General features: G+C 35.8%; 1 protein-coding gene across 5 annotated transcripts in view; it reads right to left on the reverse strand.

Moving 5' to 3' along the window:
• The window catches only part of RPS6KC1 (ribosomal protein S6 kinase C1), a 178413-nt gene that overhangs the window by 73114 nt on the left and 84947 nt on the right, over positions 1–20352 (reverse strand). For all 5 annotated transcript variants that reach the window (XM_080824321.1, XM_080824319.1, XM_080824322.1 and 2 more), the window contains 2 exons: positions 14644–14759; positions 6863–6955 (listed from right to left, as the gene is read on the reverse strand). In XM_080824321.1, the coding sequence (XP_080680447.1) occupies positions 6863–6955; positions 14644–14759 (209 nt within the window). The remainder of the gene's footprint in view (positions 1–6862; positions 6956–14643; positions 14760–20352) is intronic.

The raw sequence follows: 20352 nt of genomic DNA on the forward strand, positions 1-20352 counted from the left end.
ATCCCAAATTGGTCCATTTCATCTAAATCATCAAATTCACATGTATAGGGTTGTCTGTACTGTTCCTTTGTTTTCTTTTTAATATCTGTGGGACCTGTAATACTATCCTATTTCATTACTGACAAGTAATTTCTGTCTTCTCATTTATTTTTCTGTCAGTCTTGCTAAAGGTTTATTAATTTTACTTTGCAAAGAACCAACTTTGTGTTTCACTGATTTTTCTCTATGATTTTTATTTGCATTTCACTGACCACTACTCTTTTTATTTCCTTCTGCTTGCTTAAGGATTATTTTGTTCTTTTTCAGTTTCTTGGAGGGGGAGTTACAGTTTTTATTGATTTGGAACTTTTCTTCTTTTCTAATGCAAGCATTTAGTGCTATAAAAATTCCTATCAGCATGCTTTGGCTGTGTCCCATCGACTTTTTCCCCCCAATCAATTCTAGTATGTTCTTTTGTATTCATTCAATTATATATTCAACAAACCAATGTCTTGTGTATACGTACCCAGTACTGCTGTGTGCTCTTGGTGGACTGACTCTTATCATCACATAATATTCCTCTCTGGCTCTGATCATTTTCTTTGCTCTGGAACCTCCTTTAAGTTTTCTGTTTGTTTTTTGTGTGTTTTCATTTGCCTGCCTTACTGTGCATTACTTTAACATTTCTTAGAATTTTATTTTGTTTATCTATAGTGTTTTTTTAGTATATCTCTTTTTATAGCATTTTCAGTGTTTGCTCTAGTTATTATATTTATATAAGACCACTGTCTTCTCATGTTGTCATTTTACCATTTCAAATGAAGTGTAGAGAAATTATCTCTTTATATCCCTTTATACTCCCTCATTTATAACATAATTGTCTTAAATATTTTCTCTACATACATTTAGAAATAGGTCAGTTACAATTTTTGTTAAACCATAAAACATATTTTAGAACACTCAAGAGGAAAAGGAAAGTATTTACTCATATTTACCCTTTTCACTGTTCATTCTTCCTTCCTGATGTTCTAAGATTCCAACTTTTAATATTTCCATTGTGTTTAGAGAATTTACTTTAGCTATTCTTTTAGGATAAATTAACTTGTGGCAAATTCTCTTAGTGTTCATTCATCTGAGAATGACTGATCTCCCCTTCATTTTTGAAGAATATTTTCACAGGATCAGAATTCTGGGTTGACACAGTTCTTTTCTTTCAGGACTTAAAAAATGGTGTGCCATTTTTTATGGACTCAATGGTTTGTGATGAGAAATCCATTGGCATTCAAACTGTTTTTCCTCTATAGGTGAAGTGTTGTTTCCCTTGCACTGTTTTCACATTTTTTTCTTTGTCTAGTTTTTAAGAAGTTTGACTATGAGGTGCCTTGCCATGAACTGCTTTGGATTTATCCTTTCTTGGATTCACCTTCTTGAATCTGTAGGTTTATGTCTGGCCATTATCTCTTCAAATACTTTTCAGCTTCACCCTCATTCTCCTCTTCATCTCTGATCCTAATGAAACACAAGTTAGAACTTTTGATTTAGTCTCGCAGGTTCCTGTCTCTGTTCATCCCCCACCCCCGCCATTTATTTTCTCCTTAGATTAGGTTAATTCCTAATGTCCTATCTTCAAACTCACTATTTCCTCTGTCCTATCATTCTGTTTTTGAGTCCACTGAGGTTTGGTTTTGCCTCTCTTTCTCATTGTATTTTTTAGTTCTAAAGCGTCCATTTGGCTTTTCTTTATATCTTCCATTTCTTTGTTGAGACTTTCTATTTTTTGTTTGTTTCGTATGTTTTTGTAATTGCTCACCAAAACGTTTTTATTATGGCTGTCTGTGTCATCTCAGTGTCTTTCCTCAATAATTTTTAAGATTTTATTTATTTGAGAGAGAGAGAGGGAGAAAGAAAGGGAGAGCATGAGCTGGGGGTGAGGCAGATGGAGAGGGAGCAGCAGACTCCCTGCTGAGAAGGAAGTCTGACACAGGGCTTGATCCCAGGACCCTGAGATCATGACCTGAGCCAAAGGCAGATGCTTAACTAACTGAGCCACCCAGGTGCCCTGATTCTCAATGATTTTCTACAGAAAACTGGATATTTTGCATATGTTATAAGCCAAAGTTTTTCTGTGGTGTTGGCTGGAGTAGAGTGGTTATTGTCTAAAAGTTTTCTGTCTCACTAAGCTTCCCATTTCATAGTCCTTTGGCTAAAAAGAGCAGGGTTTTGTTACGTTTGTTTTCGGTCTGTTCCTGTTAGCATTGCTGCGGTGCCCATTTCTCCAACATCCAGCCTGGAGTATGTGAGGAAAAGCAAGTACAGGGAATTCACCACTATACAGTCATTGGATCCCATGGTCCTTAGTCAGTCTTCCTTCTACTCTGTAATTTCCAATCTTCTTATTGTTTGTTTTCTTTATAACATCCAGAGTTTTAGTTATGCTGAGCAGAAAAACATATGGAAAAGTATCTCTTTCTATAAGCAACTCCATCTTTCCAGAAGCAAAAGTGCAACACTTGTAATTTGATATCATTTAGGTAATACTTTTGACCCACTGTTTAAATAAAGAACAAATTCCTCTTAATCCGGTTTAACCCAATGTTCTCTCAATGAGCAAATACCCAAATATTGATGCTTCTGTGTTCCCAATAAGGACACCTTATTGTATATCATCATAGAAAATATTATTTAGGAAGCTTAAAAAATAAGTACCTTTTTTTTTTTTTTTGAGAGAGAGAAAGTATGTATGTGAGTCGGGGGATAGGCAGGGCAGAGAGAGAGGGAGAAAGAGAATCCCAAGCAGGCTCCATGCCCCGTGGAGCCCTATGTGGGCCTTGATCTCACAATCCTGAGATCATGACCTGAGCTGAAATTAAGAGTCAGAAGCTTAACCAATTGAGCCACCCAGGCACCCCTGTACTTATTTTTTAAGGTTCTCTCAACATCTACTCAATGTGAACAATCTACACAAATTTTCTCAAAAATATTTAAACTAAAATTGTACTTTTCCAATGACAAGTCAAACTAAGATTCTGCCTGCCAAGCTTGAGATGAAGTTGAGAAGCTATCTTGATTACAAAATGCCAAGGCATTTCATGTAATAGTGATCACTTTTACAAAGTACGTGGCATCTCTTATAACAATGATTTATCAAGCATCCTACTAAAGTTGTTTTTTAAGGAGCTGGAATGAATATGAGCAAGTTATCTTCACTGATTGACCTTGGAAACAGTAGACACACACCCATATGCAGGACAACTCTGGCTACACACAACCCAGAAGAGTTAACTGGACATGAAGAGAACATATCTTGGTATTATTACTCTGCTGTTTAAGTCAGTGTCCTCCAAGTCTTTTTTTTTAACCCTTTTTCAAATGTACAGGAAGTTGCAATAAATAGTAGAGTCCCATGTACCCTTCATCCAGCTTCTCCCAATGGTGGTATCTTATATAGCTATAGCACAATATAAAGACCAGGAAACTGCCATTAGCATATTACTATTTAACAGACTACAGATACCTTTATCCTTTTTGTAGGTAAGTTATTCAATCATGAACTTTCTCAGCAACTCTCCCTGCATTTGGGCATTCTACTATCAGTCAAATGACCCATCCAGACTTCTAATTCAACAGCAAATTACCTGTATATAAATAATCCTCATACATGCAATCATATACATACCCTATATTTACATACCTCATGCACACAAACACAAAAGTTTGCATGCACACATACACAAACTTCTGTGGAAACAACAGCAATCCATCCTTCTCATCAAAGTATTGGTTTTCTACCAATTTCTACTTTCCCTTGCTATTACTACATGAGGACTATGTGTAAGTGACTCTGAGGGCTAAAAGAAATCTTTAGAAGTTATCTAATGTAAAAATCCATCCAGTGCTTGAATTCCTTCTACAACATCCCCACCAATGACCCTTCAGCCTTGAACATCTCTAATGACAAAAAACAAGTGGAATGGATGGATGGATATGATGGAATCCAGTCTGCCTTTGGTCAATCTTAATTCTTAAAAGGTATCTTTACTCATTACCTAAAATTTGAAAACTTGTACTCATTTATTTCTGGTTGTATCCTATAGGGATATTAACAACATCTGCTTATTTATATTCCAAGAACCCTAATGCTTAAATTCCTTGTTGAATATATATGTTAATGGAGGATTTTATTATCCCAGTTGAAGAAAAAGTCACTTATTTCTCTTTAAATACTAGACCAGGAGACAGCTATGGAATGAGTATCTCTCTGGGTGCAGATACCTGAGTGTCTTGAACAATGGTTAATAGGGAGCAGTCTCACATTATACCAGCAGGTGTCACTCTACATATGATATATTTAAAATTATTTACGTTTCAATTTATTCCTTCAACAAATACTTATTAAGGACCCATTATGTGTCAAGTATGATTCTAGGCATTGAGAATACAGAGAACAAGAAAGACAAGATCTTGTTCTCATAGAGCTTACAGTCTAGATATTGATGAGAAGATCTGATTTACTTTCTATTTAAAAGTCTAAAATCGGGGCGCCAGGGTGGCTCAGTGGGTTAAAGCCTCTGCCTTCAGCTCAGGTCATGATCCTAGAGTCCTGGGATCAAGCCCCACATCAGGCTCTCTCCTCAGCGGGGAACCTGCTTCCTCCTCTCTCTCTCTGCCTGCCTCTCTGCCTACCTGTGATCTCTGTCTGTCAAATAAATAAATAAAATCTTTAAAAAATAAGATAAAAAATTAAAAATAAAAGTCTAAAATCCCATCCCTAGGGACATTTTATTTTCCTAAGTTTATAGACAATAACATTCAAAATAACTCATAAAGAACAAATACTGTTATGAAACAGAATCAGAGAAACTGTGGTCTGTATAGGCTTAGATTAATATATCCTATGTATCTGCTAGCCATTTCAATGTATTCAACACTGTTCTTCCAAACTTCCAGTTTCTAAAACCCAAACTGAAAAGAATTTATCTTAAAATAATTCAAATTTTTAAAAATCTAATAATGTTTTTACAAAGAGTGACTCTGTTGCAAATTTTTAAAAAGATTCTTTGCAAAGCTTATTAATTCCCAAATACATATTTCCTTATCTCTACTTAGAAAGTTAAATGTCACCTTCTCAACACCAAACACACTTCCCAGGTTAACAGAATAAAGACAGCGGCAAGTTGTGCCTCAGCACAGAAATTTAAGAATTCCTCCACTGCTGAAAGTGCTTGTTTGGATAAACATGTGAGACTCACAGATATTACCAGATATTACCAGGACTTCAAGGTGACTTACTCATGATTAAAGCATAGCAATGAAAGGTCATACTTTATCAAAATAAATACATCAAAGAGAAGGAACAGACACTGTACATTCAAAAAGTGTATCTGCTTGCACAGAAATCCAAGAAACTAGGAACTATTCAGTTCCTACTATGCTTCTTCTCTGCACTCTAAAACAGAATGTTCTCCAAACTGAAAAAGCTAGGAAAAACATGATTAAAGAAATATTTCAGGTTGAAAAATACTACTGCTTAGCATTCTTTAAGTCAAAATTCAGTTATATGAATTTATTTGAGAAAAATTATGCTTATAAGATTTAATAAGACACTGAGAGCTTCATGTAATATCCAACCTGACACTCCCTTCAGAATTCCGCAAACCTTTAGTTCCTAACTTACTTGAGATATACTGCTTATTGTTCAGTTTTAGCAACAAATCACATGCATACTTTAGAACATAAGAACTGCTCAATGAACAGTAAGTTACAAATGAACATTAAGGTGCTTCATAAAAGGTGGTTAATATTTTTTAAAAGGGCTAAATTAATACTTTAATATTAAATAAAGCATTTTCTTTTACTCCAAAAGGTGAGGTGGTGGTTGATAAATACATTTAAAACATGATTTACTGTGTACAGTTTTTTAAATTACATTTGTAAGCTCTCAGTCAGCACTGTGAATTTTTGATGTATCTGAGATGTCCCCAAATTTGGGGAAACTCAATAGCAAATATCTCTGTTATCTCTTTTTTTTTAATTTTTTAAAAGATTTTATTTATTTATTTGACAGACAGAGATCACAAGTAGGCAGAGGGGGAGGGGTGGAACAGGCTCCCTGCTGAGCAGAGAGCCGGATGCAGGGCTGGATCCCAGGACCCAGGGATCATGACCTAAGCAGAAAGCAGAGGCTTTAATCCACTGAGCCACCCAGGCACCCCTGTTATCTCTTTATTTTTATTCCAGATACAAAAGTATGTGTGTATAAAGAGGGGGTTTTGTGTACTGGGGAAAAAAAATGCTTTTTGGAGTCACAAAGATCTAGCTTTGAATTCCAGTACTACCCTAAACTAGTTATGTGACTTCTCGGCAAGTTACTTATTATCCTGTTCTATCTATCACTTTCCTACCATGATGGAAAAAGCAGGGTTGTGGGAAGGACTAAGTAAGTTGTTTTACATGAAATGCCTAATAGACGGCCTGACACACAGTAGGTATTCAGTAAATGGTGGTTTTTAGGAGAATACCAATTTTCTTTTTGATCATTAGATTGACTACTCCAGTTAACATTGAAAATTACTAACAAGTCTTCGTAACTAACAAAAGTGTATCTTTACCCTGCTCTAACAAGTTTATAAAACCAAACCCTTACTCAACTTGAATGCCAACAAATATGCACCTTCTCCTTTAGCTCAAATATATTTTGCATGACCTTACATGAATTGCTTAGATAAAAGCTTTTTCTCTTCAGCTTTTGTTATTTTAAAGTGCAGATGCATTTGAGTCATTTTCTCCTTTTGTTTCATATCCTTAAGATCCAAAGCTTCAAAGACATAATGTCAGCATGCAGTCGATTTATGACGGAACTCTTGAAGAGACACTGAAGAATTACCTTGTCAATCACCCCAAGGACTCTGAAGGCCTTCAGCTCCTCGGCAGGGCTCCTTAGGTTCCAAGGGGGCCTTGAACTTAGTGATCCTGGAGGCTAATGGAAGATATCAAAGATTATACATCAATCAGGGAGGTACTTGAAGGAAGACTGCCTGCTGAAGCAAATGCCAGGCCAAAGGAAACTAAATTTATCATAAATCAGAGAATGGAAAGATGAAAGGAGGAAGTTTCTGTTTGTCTGTAATGTAAAATAAAAAAATAATAAAATCAAAAAGAAAGAAAATCAAAAAGAAAAAGCAAGAAAAAAGTTGCAAGTAAATAAATCATGATAACATTGAAAACAAAATTTTAAAAAGAAAAAATAATGAGCTGGTATAGTTTCTAGAGCAATAATTCAATTCAAAACTGTACAGCTATAATGAAACATTGTAACAAATGGGAAACTGAGCCAACCATCAATCACAGCCTTATATTTACCCCAGATGGCTCAAGAGTAATTTAGAAGGGGAGTACTAAAAAACAATGTAATAATCGATAAACCTGGGGAGAGAGGCAACACAAGTCATTCTCTCCCATCATGAAACTATAGTCCTTTAATGTTACTTTATAAATATACACTATGTATTTTAAGAGAACTGGCAGATTCAAGTTTAACCAGAAGAATTGTCAACAACTGTGAGAAATGCAGAAACTCCATCATATAACCAGTAATTGTTACACCAAGGTTGTTTAAGACTAGAGATGATTTACAGGAGAAGACAACTTTTTTTTTTTAAATATATGAACACGTGTATTGTGGAAAACTTGGTCTGCTAACTACGATAAAGATCAGTGAAAACAGGAAAGGATATTTCAGAGTAAGGCACAATAAAAGAATAATCCGAACTTCCCAGCCATTGGTCTTAGTGTTTCCCTGTCAGTGAAGTACGACTTTAGTCTAAATAAACTCCAAAGACACCTCCATTTAGCATTTACAATGGGAAGGCAATGTCATACTAATCTGTATAGTAAAATGGTAATGTTGCAGAGGACAATAGGAGACACAAAGCCTTTAATGTATTCTCAAAGCAGACTTGTTTGTTGTCAGAAATCTATCAGAATATACAGGAAACACTGTTTTCCCCGTGGAAAATATGGAAGATAAATATCCTGGTTAATGAAGTATCATGATTAACAGTTACTGAGATACCACTTCTGATACTTCAAGTCCTTGTGCAGACCAGTATCACTAGACACGGAGCTCCCTGAGAACAGGAAATACACCTCATTCATCTTCATACAGCGCCTAGGCGTGTCAGTTGGAAGGAGAGAGGAAAAGAGAGGAAGGAGGAAGAGAGGAGGAAAATGAGAGGAGATAACACAGATAAATGAGGTGTCATTTACAACTCAGAAAACTATCATTTGTGAAATTTTCTAACAGCAGCAATTCTAATTGCTTTTAGATTTTGTTTGTTTTTAGGTTGAGCAAGCAAGGACTAACTTCAGTGTGCTCCAACTTCTTCTATATTGCTTGCAGTCATTCTACTCCAGAACACATTCTGATAATTAAAAATTCATCTCCCCCTATTCTATTATCAAGGAAAAGTAAGAGTTGCTTGTGATTTTTGGTAAGAGGAATGTCAAGGAAAAGTTATAAGGGAAAAGAATACCTTAAATAATAATTTATCCATTATATTTATCTTTAAAAATATGGCCAAATGAGTCTAACATCCCTATCTTCTATTTATTTATTTTTTTAAAAATTTTTTTTAAGTAGGCTCCATGCCCAGCATGGAGCCCAACACAGGGCTTGAACTCATGACCCTGAGATCATCACCTGAGCTGAGATCAAGAGTCGGACACTTAACTGACTGAGCCACCCAGCGTGGAGCCCAATGCAGGGCTTGATCTCACGACCCCAAGATCAAGAGCTGAGCTGAGATCAAAAGTCAGATGCTTAACTGACTGAGCAACCCAGCATAGGGCCCAAAGCAGGGCTTGAACTCACGACCCTGAGATCAAGACCAGAGCTGAGATCAAGAGTCAGACACTTAACTGACTGAGCCACCCAGGTGCCCCCTATCTCCTATTTCTACCTTATACCTTCTTACTCACTGATGTCATTGGATCTTTCACTTTCCAAAGAAAGGTTTTGGTTCACTGTAGGAATCAACAACAAAGATAGCAAACTATAAAATCTCACTGTACCTTTCAGTGAATGATGACTGTGTGCCCACTATATGCGTTATAACTGAAAAGAACAGAAACCATCAAAGTCATGGTCCCCTAGCTTCAAAGGGTTTATAATTAATTTGAGGGGATAAGCCAAATACATGAAAAATTAAATAACAACAAAAGTTTTTAAAAATACAAGACAGTAGATTAAGATAAGTCACTAGTTTGTATATGAGAAACTGTAGTCTCAGAAAGAAGTAGAACTAAAGATGATTTTAAATGCTATGTTGGAATTAGGATAAGGAAAGGGATATTATAGATAGGATTGGAAGGGAACTGGCCTGGTGGGGAAAAAAATGTTCACATTGCAGAACAAAGGAAAATAAAATTATGCACTTAGGGTCAGTCAGTTTTCACAGGCCTTGAATGCCAGGTCTGGACCATATTCTCCACAGTCTAGAAAACAAGTTTTTGTATGAGAAACAACCCAATGAAAACAGTGATTTACTAAGGTTACTTCTGCAAAGATGGGAATGGTGAAATTGTAATGGGGAAAGACCAAAGGCAAAGTGACCATTAAAGTTCTCTTTCCACTTTCACCATCTATAAAAGTTTAAGATCAGAGAAATGAACAAAGAAAGATCATGAAATAAAATCATCAATAAAAAATCCTGTATTCCTTATATGCAGCGTTTAAATTGGGTAGAATCCCTATAGATCTATTCCTTTTTTCAGATGGCAAAAGGAAACATAAATCCACAGAATTTTAAGAACAGAAAGAGACAGAGATCAAGTCCAACATTCTCTCTTTTTTTTTTCAGATGAGAAAACTGAGAAGTGGCAAGGTTAAGCAATCTAAGATGACAAAACCAGATAATAGATAAGAGGGGATTAAATCTTACTTATAAAATAATATAACAATGTTTGGGGAAACTCCAGCCAATGCTAAAGGAATGGGAGATGGGGGAATATACTATATTTCTAGGAAACATGGCTGATTTCCTTAATGAAAAAAGTGAAATTTCCACATATATATTTAACTACTGTAACAGAAGATGCCTAGAGAAGCAAGGGACAATTGTATTCATCTATACCAAAACAAAACACAGGAGGTGGGGGGGAGGGGATACATGATGGGTCTTAAAAGAATGTATGATGATCCAACAATCTTCAAAACCAAAGATGGCAAATACATATCACTCCACTGCTGAAGCCCTTGGCAGCTATCTCTGTTAATCTCACACTCTGTCTCATAATACAGTGTTCTTGGCAGCCATTACCAGAGGATTAGAGTAAACACACCAATAAAATCTGTTTACGATTTCTGCTCTACATTCTCTAAATGGCTGAGTGATGCTTACCTTTGTTTTTGTTGATTTCTTTAAAGCTGATTTCTTTAAAGTTGCAACTTTTCTTCTGAAAACAGGAGAAAACACTGTTCTCACTGAGATCTACCTCCATTCTTACCAATCTGTGAGGGCGGTACTTGTCAAACTTTAATGTGTCGGCAGATCACCAGAGGACCTTGTTAAAATGGAGATTCTGATTTGGTCAGTCAGAGAGAGGCTGTGAATCTGCATTTCCCACAAACTAACAGGTAATGCTGATGCTGCTGGTCCACCAACCATATTTAGAGTAGGGTTAGCTACCTGTCCTTAAGTAACCTAAGAGTAATCACAGTTTGGGGGGGTTGGGGGGAGTGGTTAGGCAGATAAGGGTAAAAGGAAAGCACTAGAAACAACATATCAAGAATCTGCACTCTGAAACCTGATGGCTAACTATAAATAGCTTCTGAACTTGGCTTCATCTGTAAATTTTTGGTTTTGTCGAGACTTTCACTGGCAACTTATTAACCCTCCAACCTGGTTTCCTAAGCCTTTCTTAGATCACATTTCAAGGATGTCCTCCTACTGAGGTGGATTGCCACTGACTACCATCACTGCTTGGGCCATGTCTCACTAACGGTGACACAATACTCATTCTAAAATATTTCCTAGAGGAAAACTGAGAAATATCAATAAGGCCAGTCAACAAAATGCACAACAGAAAAATATTTTCAATATTACATCAATTGTACTCAAAATCTACAGATATTCAGGAAAGGCACGTATTCTACATACTAATTTTCATTCACACCTTGTTCAACTGCATGACAAAAAATGTATTCACACTTTAGAAACTATACAATCTTTTGTGTCCTAAATATAGACCATTTATTGTCTTTTCCTAAATTTCAATCATTTTGGTTTAAAATTCCTAGAGCTAAAGAGCAGAAAACCTATTCTAAGTCTTTTCCAGGAAAATACTCTTTTAATATTAATTCTTAAATCCTTTGAAGTCATTTCCAATAAAAAAAAAAAGAAAAAGAACTCTGTCTCCATCAGTTAAGTAAGACTTCACCTTTACTTCAAAATTCACTTCCTTTTTTTTCTGAAACCTGCCCCTTAAGTTTCCTTAGAGCCTGTTAATAATGAAGCAATGAAGAAAACAAAGCATGCTTTTGCTCCTTTCTGTCCTTTTTTAAAAAGGATATTACCATCAATGACTGGAAAGTTCAGAACTTTTATATTTACCACAAAAGAGTCTCATAAATAAATTCAATAAAGCAAAAGCTTAAATCATCACAGAAAACTCCAGTGGAATGAGTCATGACCTGGACTGCACCAATGGGGAAAACAACAATCAACATAAAATCTTAAAACCAGAAGGAATTCCTTTATTTTCCTAATCAATAAGGCTAGAAAGAAATATCTGCATATGGATTCTAGAGAGAAATGACATCTGCTTTGCACAGAATGGACCTTAGAAATCATTTATACCGATCCTCTTATTGTGTTGGTTGAAACTGAAGCCCAAAGAGGGTTAAAGAAGGAAACAGTGAATTCACCAAGCTCATCAAGAACATGGAGAAGACATTTAAGTTAAATAATAGAAAAGAAAATAATCAAGCATGCTCCTGACCTAAGAGTCAGGTTCAACAGCATAAAATACAGTGAACAAAAAGCAAATACTAACCATAAAAGAGAAACATCTTGTTCTAGCAAGAAAAACTGTCCTCTAGCTTCCTTGCCTAAGAGTTGAAAAAAATCCTAGCACATCAAATCTGATTTACTGGGTAGTTCTTTTTACCCCTTTTGATACAAGTTCCTACTATTCTACATGACTCTTTACCAGTCTCTCTTAACCTTTGTTTCCTCAGTGACGTGCATACTTGAGGGCCTCAATTATACTATATAGTGTTTGCAAAAGCAGAGACTGTGTCATTATCTTTTGTATAACTCCAAAGTATATCAGTTTGATAATGTATAAATAGAGAGTCTTAACAAATGCTTAGTGAATTAATATATAATCTAATGTAACCAGTTCTCCTGTATTAGATCTCCTTTGTTTTATTTTCATTAGAATTTATGCTTGAAGGGAATTTCTGACTGATATATTTCATGGTTCCTTTCTCCAAATCAAAAGCTAAACAGCAGGCTTTATATATTTATTTCCTTAATAAATTATTGTTCACAGAAGTGATTATGGAAAACTGTAACAGAGTCTGCATAAGCAGGGAGTCTGAAGGAGTACGAATAGGTAGAATATTCAAAATTAATATTAATGGGAAGAATAAAGTCTAGTAATTTTCTAAAACTGTTAGAACATTTGTATATAAGATGAATTAGTAAAATAAGTAAGTTCATAGAGGCCCATCCTGTTTAATATTTTATAATTGTCCCCCAAAATGGAATTGAGAATGTACATATCAGGATTGGACATAGGGAGGGCTGTCAACCCCAAAGAAAATAAGACTTGAATTCAAAGTAATCTTTAGATAAACATTCCATTTAAATATTATATTTAATGGAATATTTAGACAGATATGGAATATTTAAGTAAATATTCCATTAAATATTATATTTACTCCTGGGGCTAATAATACATTATATGTTAATTTTTAAAAAGGTAATAAAAAAATAAAGTAAAATAAAATAAATAATAATAATAAATATATTTAAATGGATAATCATATTTAAATTTATATTAAATATAAATAGTCCATAAATATTCCATTTAAAAAGGATAAAATGGTAAGGAGTTTAAAAAATAAACTCAATAATACAATTAAAACAACGATAGAAAATAGGAAAAGATTAGCAAACAGAACACAGAATAATCTGAAAATGAAACAGCAGATATCTTATTTAAAATATATTCATTATATAAGAACAAGTAACAAAAGTATATTACTTCCAAATCAGAATATAATTTTTTAATTCTAAAAGTAATGATCAGGTGGCGCCTGGGTGGCTCAGTCAACCGGTTAAGTGCCCAACTCTTGACTTCAGTTCAGGTCATGATCTCAGGGTCGTGAAGCCCCACATTGGGCTCTGCACTGGGCATGGAGCCTGCTTAAGATTCTTTCTCTTTCCCTCTGTCTCCCGCCTGCCTTCCCCACCTCCACTGCCGCCCCGGGGAACATGCATTCTCGCTCTCTCAAAAAAAAAAAAAGTAATGGTCACTTAACATTGAAAATTCTCACTAATAAGTATTTATTTGATAACTGCATATTTTGAAAAGATCACACACAAAATGAAAAGGACTCAGAAAATCAGCAACAAAAAGTCTAATGGTCCAATGAATCAAGATTAAGTATTGGGCTATTTTTAAAATGAGAAAATTGAGACATGTTACAATTGTCAAACAGTATATAAGCATAAAAAAATATGGGAAAAATTATACAAAGCAGTATCTGAAGGGCTAAAACTTAGTAAACTACTCTTATTAGCTTATAGGCTAGTCTTTTTATGAGGTAGGCACTTGATTTGCATATATATGTATATTTGCATATGTATATATGAGTGATTTTTTTTTGAACTCACTTAGTCCTTACAATAACCCAGAAAGGAATTACTATTATCATTATTCAGATATAGAAACTGAAGTTAAGATTATCCAGTCTTCTATGGCTTCAAATGACACAGGTGGGATATGAAAAAGCCCACCTGCAACTTAGATTAATTAAGAAAATAAGCATTTTTCCCATCTCTAGAAGATATAATTCTTCACTGTATCAGAAAATAAGAAAAATAGAAAAGTTAATTCTTGATTGTACCAAATCCAGATAAATATGACATAAAAACAGTAATAAATCACAATGTTTCCAATGTTTTAAGCTGATTCACCTGCTTTCTAGACCAGATAGAAACCTAAAAACCTAAAAAACCCTGTTAGAATTATGCCTTTATAATTCTTGGTGATCTATAGCAGCCACATGTAGGACTTATGCTTAAATAATTACTTTTAGCATGAATCAATAAAACTGTAGAGGCATTGTACAAAAATCATTAGTTAACCTTAAAAAGTTTTCAAATAAAATTCAGTACAAATTACCATCATTTTACACAGTGAGTTTTAAAGGTAGAGTAAGGGACAAAGGGCTGACTGAGAAAGAGGAGAAAGCAAGTCCCGTTTTATTCCACATTTGGTGGTTCACTTCAATGCTTTTTCTTCCCACCAATAACTTATTAGAAAATTATTGATAAAATTCCAAAGACCAAAATGCTCATTCTAATTATAAATAAAGCCAAGAGACAAGACAGCAAAAATGGCTAAAGAAAATACAAAATGAAACATAAGACATACCTGAGATACATCATCAAGTGGAGGTTTTCCACAAAGGGTGGAGAGACTCTCTGCTCGCATGAGATACTCTGCTGTTCTTCTCTTCACAGCTTCTCGACGGGTAGGGCTTGACTCTCCTAAAGGAGAAAACAAAGCCAGGACATGTGAAAAATAAGGGAATTCCTTTTATCCAATATGTAGATTAACTTCTTTTTACCCAGTTCACCACTTGTTCACATTTCTAACTAAAAAGAAGAGATATTCAAAATGGAGCAGACATCAAAGTTTTTAGTATTAGCAAGGTCTAAATATTACCACCATAAATTTGGTTTATCTAAATTTGGAAATTTTCCTATTTAAGTATAGAATGAGAACCCAATACCTTTTATTGGAGGTATCGATATACAAGAAATATAGTATAAAAAAGCTCTGGAGACAGAAGACTAGCCTTGTCCAGGCAGCATGCAAATGTCCAATTCAACAAACTGGGACTAAATGCAGTAGATGTGTAGTAAGAGCCACGACATGGATTTGATATGTTCTAAAAGTACCAAGAAACTGGAGAATAAAATTATTTAAGGTAACTCTGAATTCACTCTGATTTCTGTAAGCTTCATGGTTTTTTCGTTAACAACAAATTGTCACCCACCTTATAGCTGAAAATAAGAATGTAATTAAAATGTATGTTAACCAACTGGAATTAAAATAAAACCTTTTTAAAAAGAGAAAAAGAACTACTAATTGAAATCCTTATAATATACAATTATATGAAAATGAACAAGTCATTGACCCTGCCTGGCTCTGTTTCTCTAAACAAAGGGTATCCAAAGAACTCAAGACCTTGAAAAAGAGGTGTTCCAGCCCATGAAGGAAGTACTGGGCTCTCTCCTCTCTAGAGTGGAATGATCCTAAGTTTTACCCATTTTATAAACCTCAGTGTGATACAACATTTCATTTGAAGAAAGGATTCCATGACTAAAGTTAAAAAGTTTGAAAACCACTGTACTATATAATCTCTAAGGCTCCTTTCACAAATAATATTCTATACATTCATGACTCATTTTTATCAAAGCACTTCATATACAGTATTTTTTTTAATAATTCACCCTATGTATTTTCTGAATGAAGTTAACCAAAAACTGTCATACAGTGGAAAGTGCCCTCGACTACATTCTGGAAACCATGGTTATCTAAATTCTGGCTCTGCCTCTCACTAGTCATGTGACCTATGATAAATCATCTCAATTCTGACCCTCCTCCTCATTCTCTAAATATATACTTCAAATGACTGCAGAGATTAAAGGAGACTATACATAAAAGACACCACAACAAAGACAGCTAGCTGTATACAGGAAGCACTAAATCGTAAAGGTTTTCAATCTTGGCTTCTTTCTAAACCAAATCCTACAAAATAACGTTCCCATGATGCTGAAGTGAACTGAACTGAATTATAGTAAAGCAGGCATTTTTCCTCCAAAGACTACTAGTAGAAAAACTTTATTTCTGCCTAGAATAGCATCTTCCATTTCTTCTGGGGAATGGCCCTTTCTTCTCGCCTTCACAGCCTTCCACCTCTCCCCTACCACTACCAGCCCGTAACAAGGTGGTGTGAAAGAAAACAGCATTCGTGTTTCAGATCTCTGTCCCTCTGCCCCTTACTAGTAAGTCAAGGGTGAGTCCTCTGTCACAAACCCCACCCTCTTGGCCACAGTTGGAGAAGGGAGGAATTGGCCCAACACAAACTGGGCCAATCAGTCCCTCTCCACTACTGATGCTGGAAATAAGAGGACTGGGAACTGCCAGCAGCCTTAGTTTCTGCCAATGCGCAAAGAACCAATCAGAGAAGCGCTTATGAGAGACAAGAAAAAAATAAAGGAATCCTGGTGTGACTGGGGTCCCAGATTCAGCGGAAGCTACATTCCTGCCATTCTTTGCCTACTGTAGCTCAAATGTAGATTTTCTCACATGTGCTGAGGAATCCAGACTGAAAAGAGAGCCATCAAAGAAAAACAGCAATCAAATTGGGATTGCAATTTTGCTTTAAAAAAAAAAAAAAAAAAAAAAACTTCCTTTCACAGCTTTTACATTACTATTCCATCTCTTTTCCCCTTTATGAGTAATTCAAAAATATAACTAGCCTTGGGGACGAGCAGACTCTATCACTTCTTAACCATGGAACAGTCTACATTTATTAACTCTCCAACTACTCAAACTTCAATTAAAATTAAAATATCACTATGATTCCTGCCTCTGTCCGTAAAATTCACTGATTTCTAAACCCAAGTTTTTATTTTTAAACAATGTATCTGTGAAAGTTATCTAAGTAATTAAAACATGTTGTGAAGGTAAAATGTGCCACACATAAATAAGAAACACTCATCATTTCTACACATTACTCATCCTTTAGTTTGAGTTTACTGTTCACGGACTCTTCTACTTCCATTATCATGAGTGGCTTCTCATTGCACATTCTACCTTTCATGCCCTAATTTGAATCCCCCACTTAAATTTTTTTTTTAAGATTTTATTTGACAGAGATCACAAGTATGCAGACAGGCAGGCAGAGAGAGAGAGGGAAGCAGGCTCCCCGCCAAGCAAAGAGCCCGATGCCCTATGCGGAGCTCCATCCCAGGACCCTGGGATCATGACCTGAGCAGAAGGCAGAGGCTTTAACCCATTGAGCCACCCAGGCGCCCCCCCCATGGCTAAAATTTCTGATTCAGTATAGGCTAAACTGTAACAGAAACTATGGCAATTTAGTTTTTTTTTTTTTTAATTTTTTTTTTTTTAATTTATTTATTAGAGAGAGAGAGAGCACGAGCGAGCACAGGCAGACAGAGTGGTAGGCAGAGGCAGAGGGAGAAGCAGGCTCCCCGCCGAGCAAGGAGCCCGATGTGGGACTCGATCCCAGGATGCTGGGAACATGACCTGAGCCGAAGGCAGCTGCTCAACCAACCGAGCCACCCAGGCGTCCCGGCAATTTAGTTTTTTAACTTCAGTGTGATTACAAGCTTTAACACAACTTCAAAATTTGTTTTATTCAAAAAAATTAATTTGTCTCCCAAAATAATTTGAAATTCAAAACTGCCAAGACTAGGGAGCACCTAATTCAAGCTAGAGTTAAAACCACAGTTTGTAATCAAATCATTGTTTTTTAAACTTTTGGTATCTCTGCTGCTTTCTAGGCAGTCTCCATAGTAACAGAGAAACAAGAACCGGAAGCCAGCAGTTGAAATGGACTCCTGCTGCTGACAGTGGTTCTGCTTCCATGGAAACAACAATGAAGTGATGGAATACCGGGAGGCTTTTTAAACAGAACCTTAAATATACATACATGACGCCTTCCCTACCAGCCCCTTAAAAGTAGGTCACAACCACTGCTGATCAATTGTAGGGGCCAAGGATGAAAATCACCTCTTGGAGATTTCTACAGCTGGACACTTACTGAGGTTTGTGTAGTAGGAAGAAAAGATTAACCTATGGATTTCCAGTTTAATTTTATCTGATCAAATTATTGATAAATATGACTTTAAACAGATATTAACTGATTAGAAATTTTCCATTGGCTCTTAACCTTAATTTCTCAATATTCATGTTAAGACACACACACTCAGCCCATAAAGATTATTTTTCAAGGAAAACTAGGTTATCTGGAATTCCACTTTTAATCCCATATTGGGTGATGTAGCCCAATTTTATCAGTATTATGTCCAGGGAGACACTTAATAAATGCTTTTAAAAATGGATACATAGGGGCGCCTGGGTGGCTCAGTGGGTTAAAGCTGCTGCCTTCGGCTCAGGTCATGATCCCAGCGTCTTGGGATCGAGCCCCGCATCGGGCTGTCTGCTCAGCAGGGAGCCTGCTTCCTCCCTTCTATCTCTGCCTGCCTCTCTGCCTACTTGTGATCTGTCAAATAAATAAATAAAATCTTTTTTAAAAAAAAGGATACATATTTTACATTCCACCTAAAGATAAACCAGTGCCTTAAGTTTCTCTACGTGTCTATTCATAACTTGGATACAGTAAGAATTTCCACTGGGCTCTGGCATTCAGAAGAAAAACCCTACTCCCATTATTTACTAACCTTTAGGTCAAAAAATTCCACTGTACCAGGAAAAAAGTGTCTTATGTATATTGTGTCAACCTTATCAATTTCTGATCAGGAGAGAGAATGGATATAGGTGATTACAGAGTATGATCTGTGAAAGAATAGGGTGAAACTGAACAGATATGAGGATAAAGTCCAAAGTTGCCCCTGAAATTTTTAGAAACACTGCACTGCCTATCCTGAGTGTCTTAGAGCAACAACTCCAACTTAAGTTACTAAGTTTCATAGAAGGCACAGTCTATAGATAATAGAATCATGAAATTCTAATTTATTCAAAAAGCCATCAACACTCGGCCTCCTTCATTATATTAAGTCCTGTTAATATGAGATACTACCTTCCTTATACAACGAAGGAACTTAAGGCTCAGGGATATGGAATGTCTTTCTCAGCTGAAAAGTTAATATAAGAAACTAAACTGAAACCAGGTCTTATGATCCCACGCTTCAAGTGACTGCATTTGAAGTGGATTACACTACTGTTACTAAGCAGAACAAGAAAAATGCAGAGCATGGGACAAATGTGAGTATGGGAACCAAGATGAAGAGAAAATAAGCATAAGCGTTGAGATGGGAGTCTATCAGACAAGATACCAGAGTACAATTGGACAGAAAGGGACTGAAGATGACACACAAGGACACAGGAAAATTGCAGTTACAAAGAGGTATAAATTTCACACCGTGTGAAAGAGAACGGGCCTTTCTGAGAAAAGTGGTCTCTCAAAACATCCTTGTTACCCAAGGATTTCTTTGGAAAACACGGGCCTTTTATCATTTACCCATAACAAAACCAAAAAGGCATTTTTATTCACAGAACTAGTGAAAATCAGTTTCACAAACTGTAATAAAAAGTAGCTCTTCCAATTCTGTTATTCTACCCTTAGCCACCAGAAAGAATATAGCTAATGCCACATCCTTGGTTCAACAAAAGAAAAGCAGTGCTGAAGGAAAAACCAACAATGTTAGACTACTTAAAAGACAGTATGTCTACATCTGTATTTTATGGAAAATTTTAAGGGATTTTTAAGAGTATTTTGACTATACCTGATTTTTGCTACACACACAGAATTTAATCCCCATATAACACTCCACTTAGGCACATTTTATATTCTTACCTCTGCCTCTCTACTCCAACAACTCTCCAATAGCCCCTCTGCCATTGTATTCTTGGTCAAACATGCCAGGTTTTTAACTCAGATTTATCACATTAGAAAGAACATTCAAGTCAACGAGGGTTTGAGGGAATGGTTTTTGTTTATCGGTGCTTCCTTTTTTTTTTTTTTTAAACAACTTTAGTAACAAAAAAATACGCCTGTTTGAGATGGCCTTGGTGGTTACAGTTGTTTTTTCTCAGTGCTGATTTATTATAGTTAATGGGTTTTTTGTTCTTTTCAGGTATAGCCTACCATTTCTGACTTACGCTAAGTGTTCTGACAACAAAAGGCAACCTTGAGAGAAATAGTAATTCATGGTTCTACAGGTCTACCACAACTGGGGCCATCAGCCTCTCCACAGAGAACAAAACTCAGTCAGTCAAGGAATCTGCTTCCCATTTGCCTTTAACCAAATCCATATTAATGTCTTTTCAAAACCCAAGTGTTATGTGACCCCTAGAAGTTCAAAA

This window comes from Martes martes (genome assembly GCF_963455335.1).
Source record: "Martes martes genome assembly, chromosome: 15".
Classification (NCBI taxonomy): Eukaryota; Metazoa; Chordata; class Mammalia; order Carnivora; family Mustelidae; genus Martes; species Martes martes.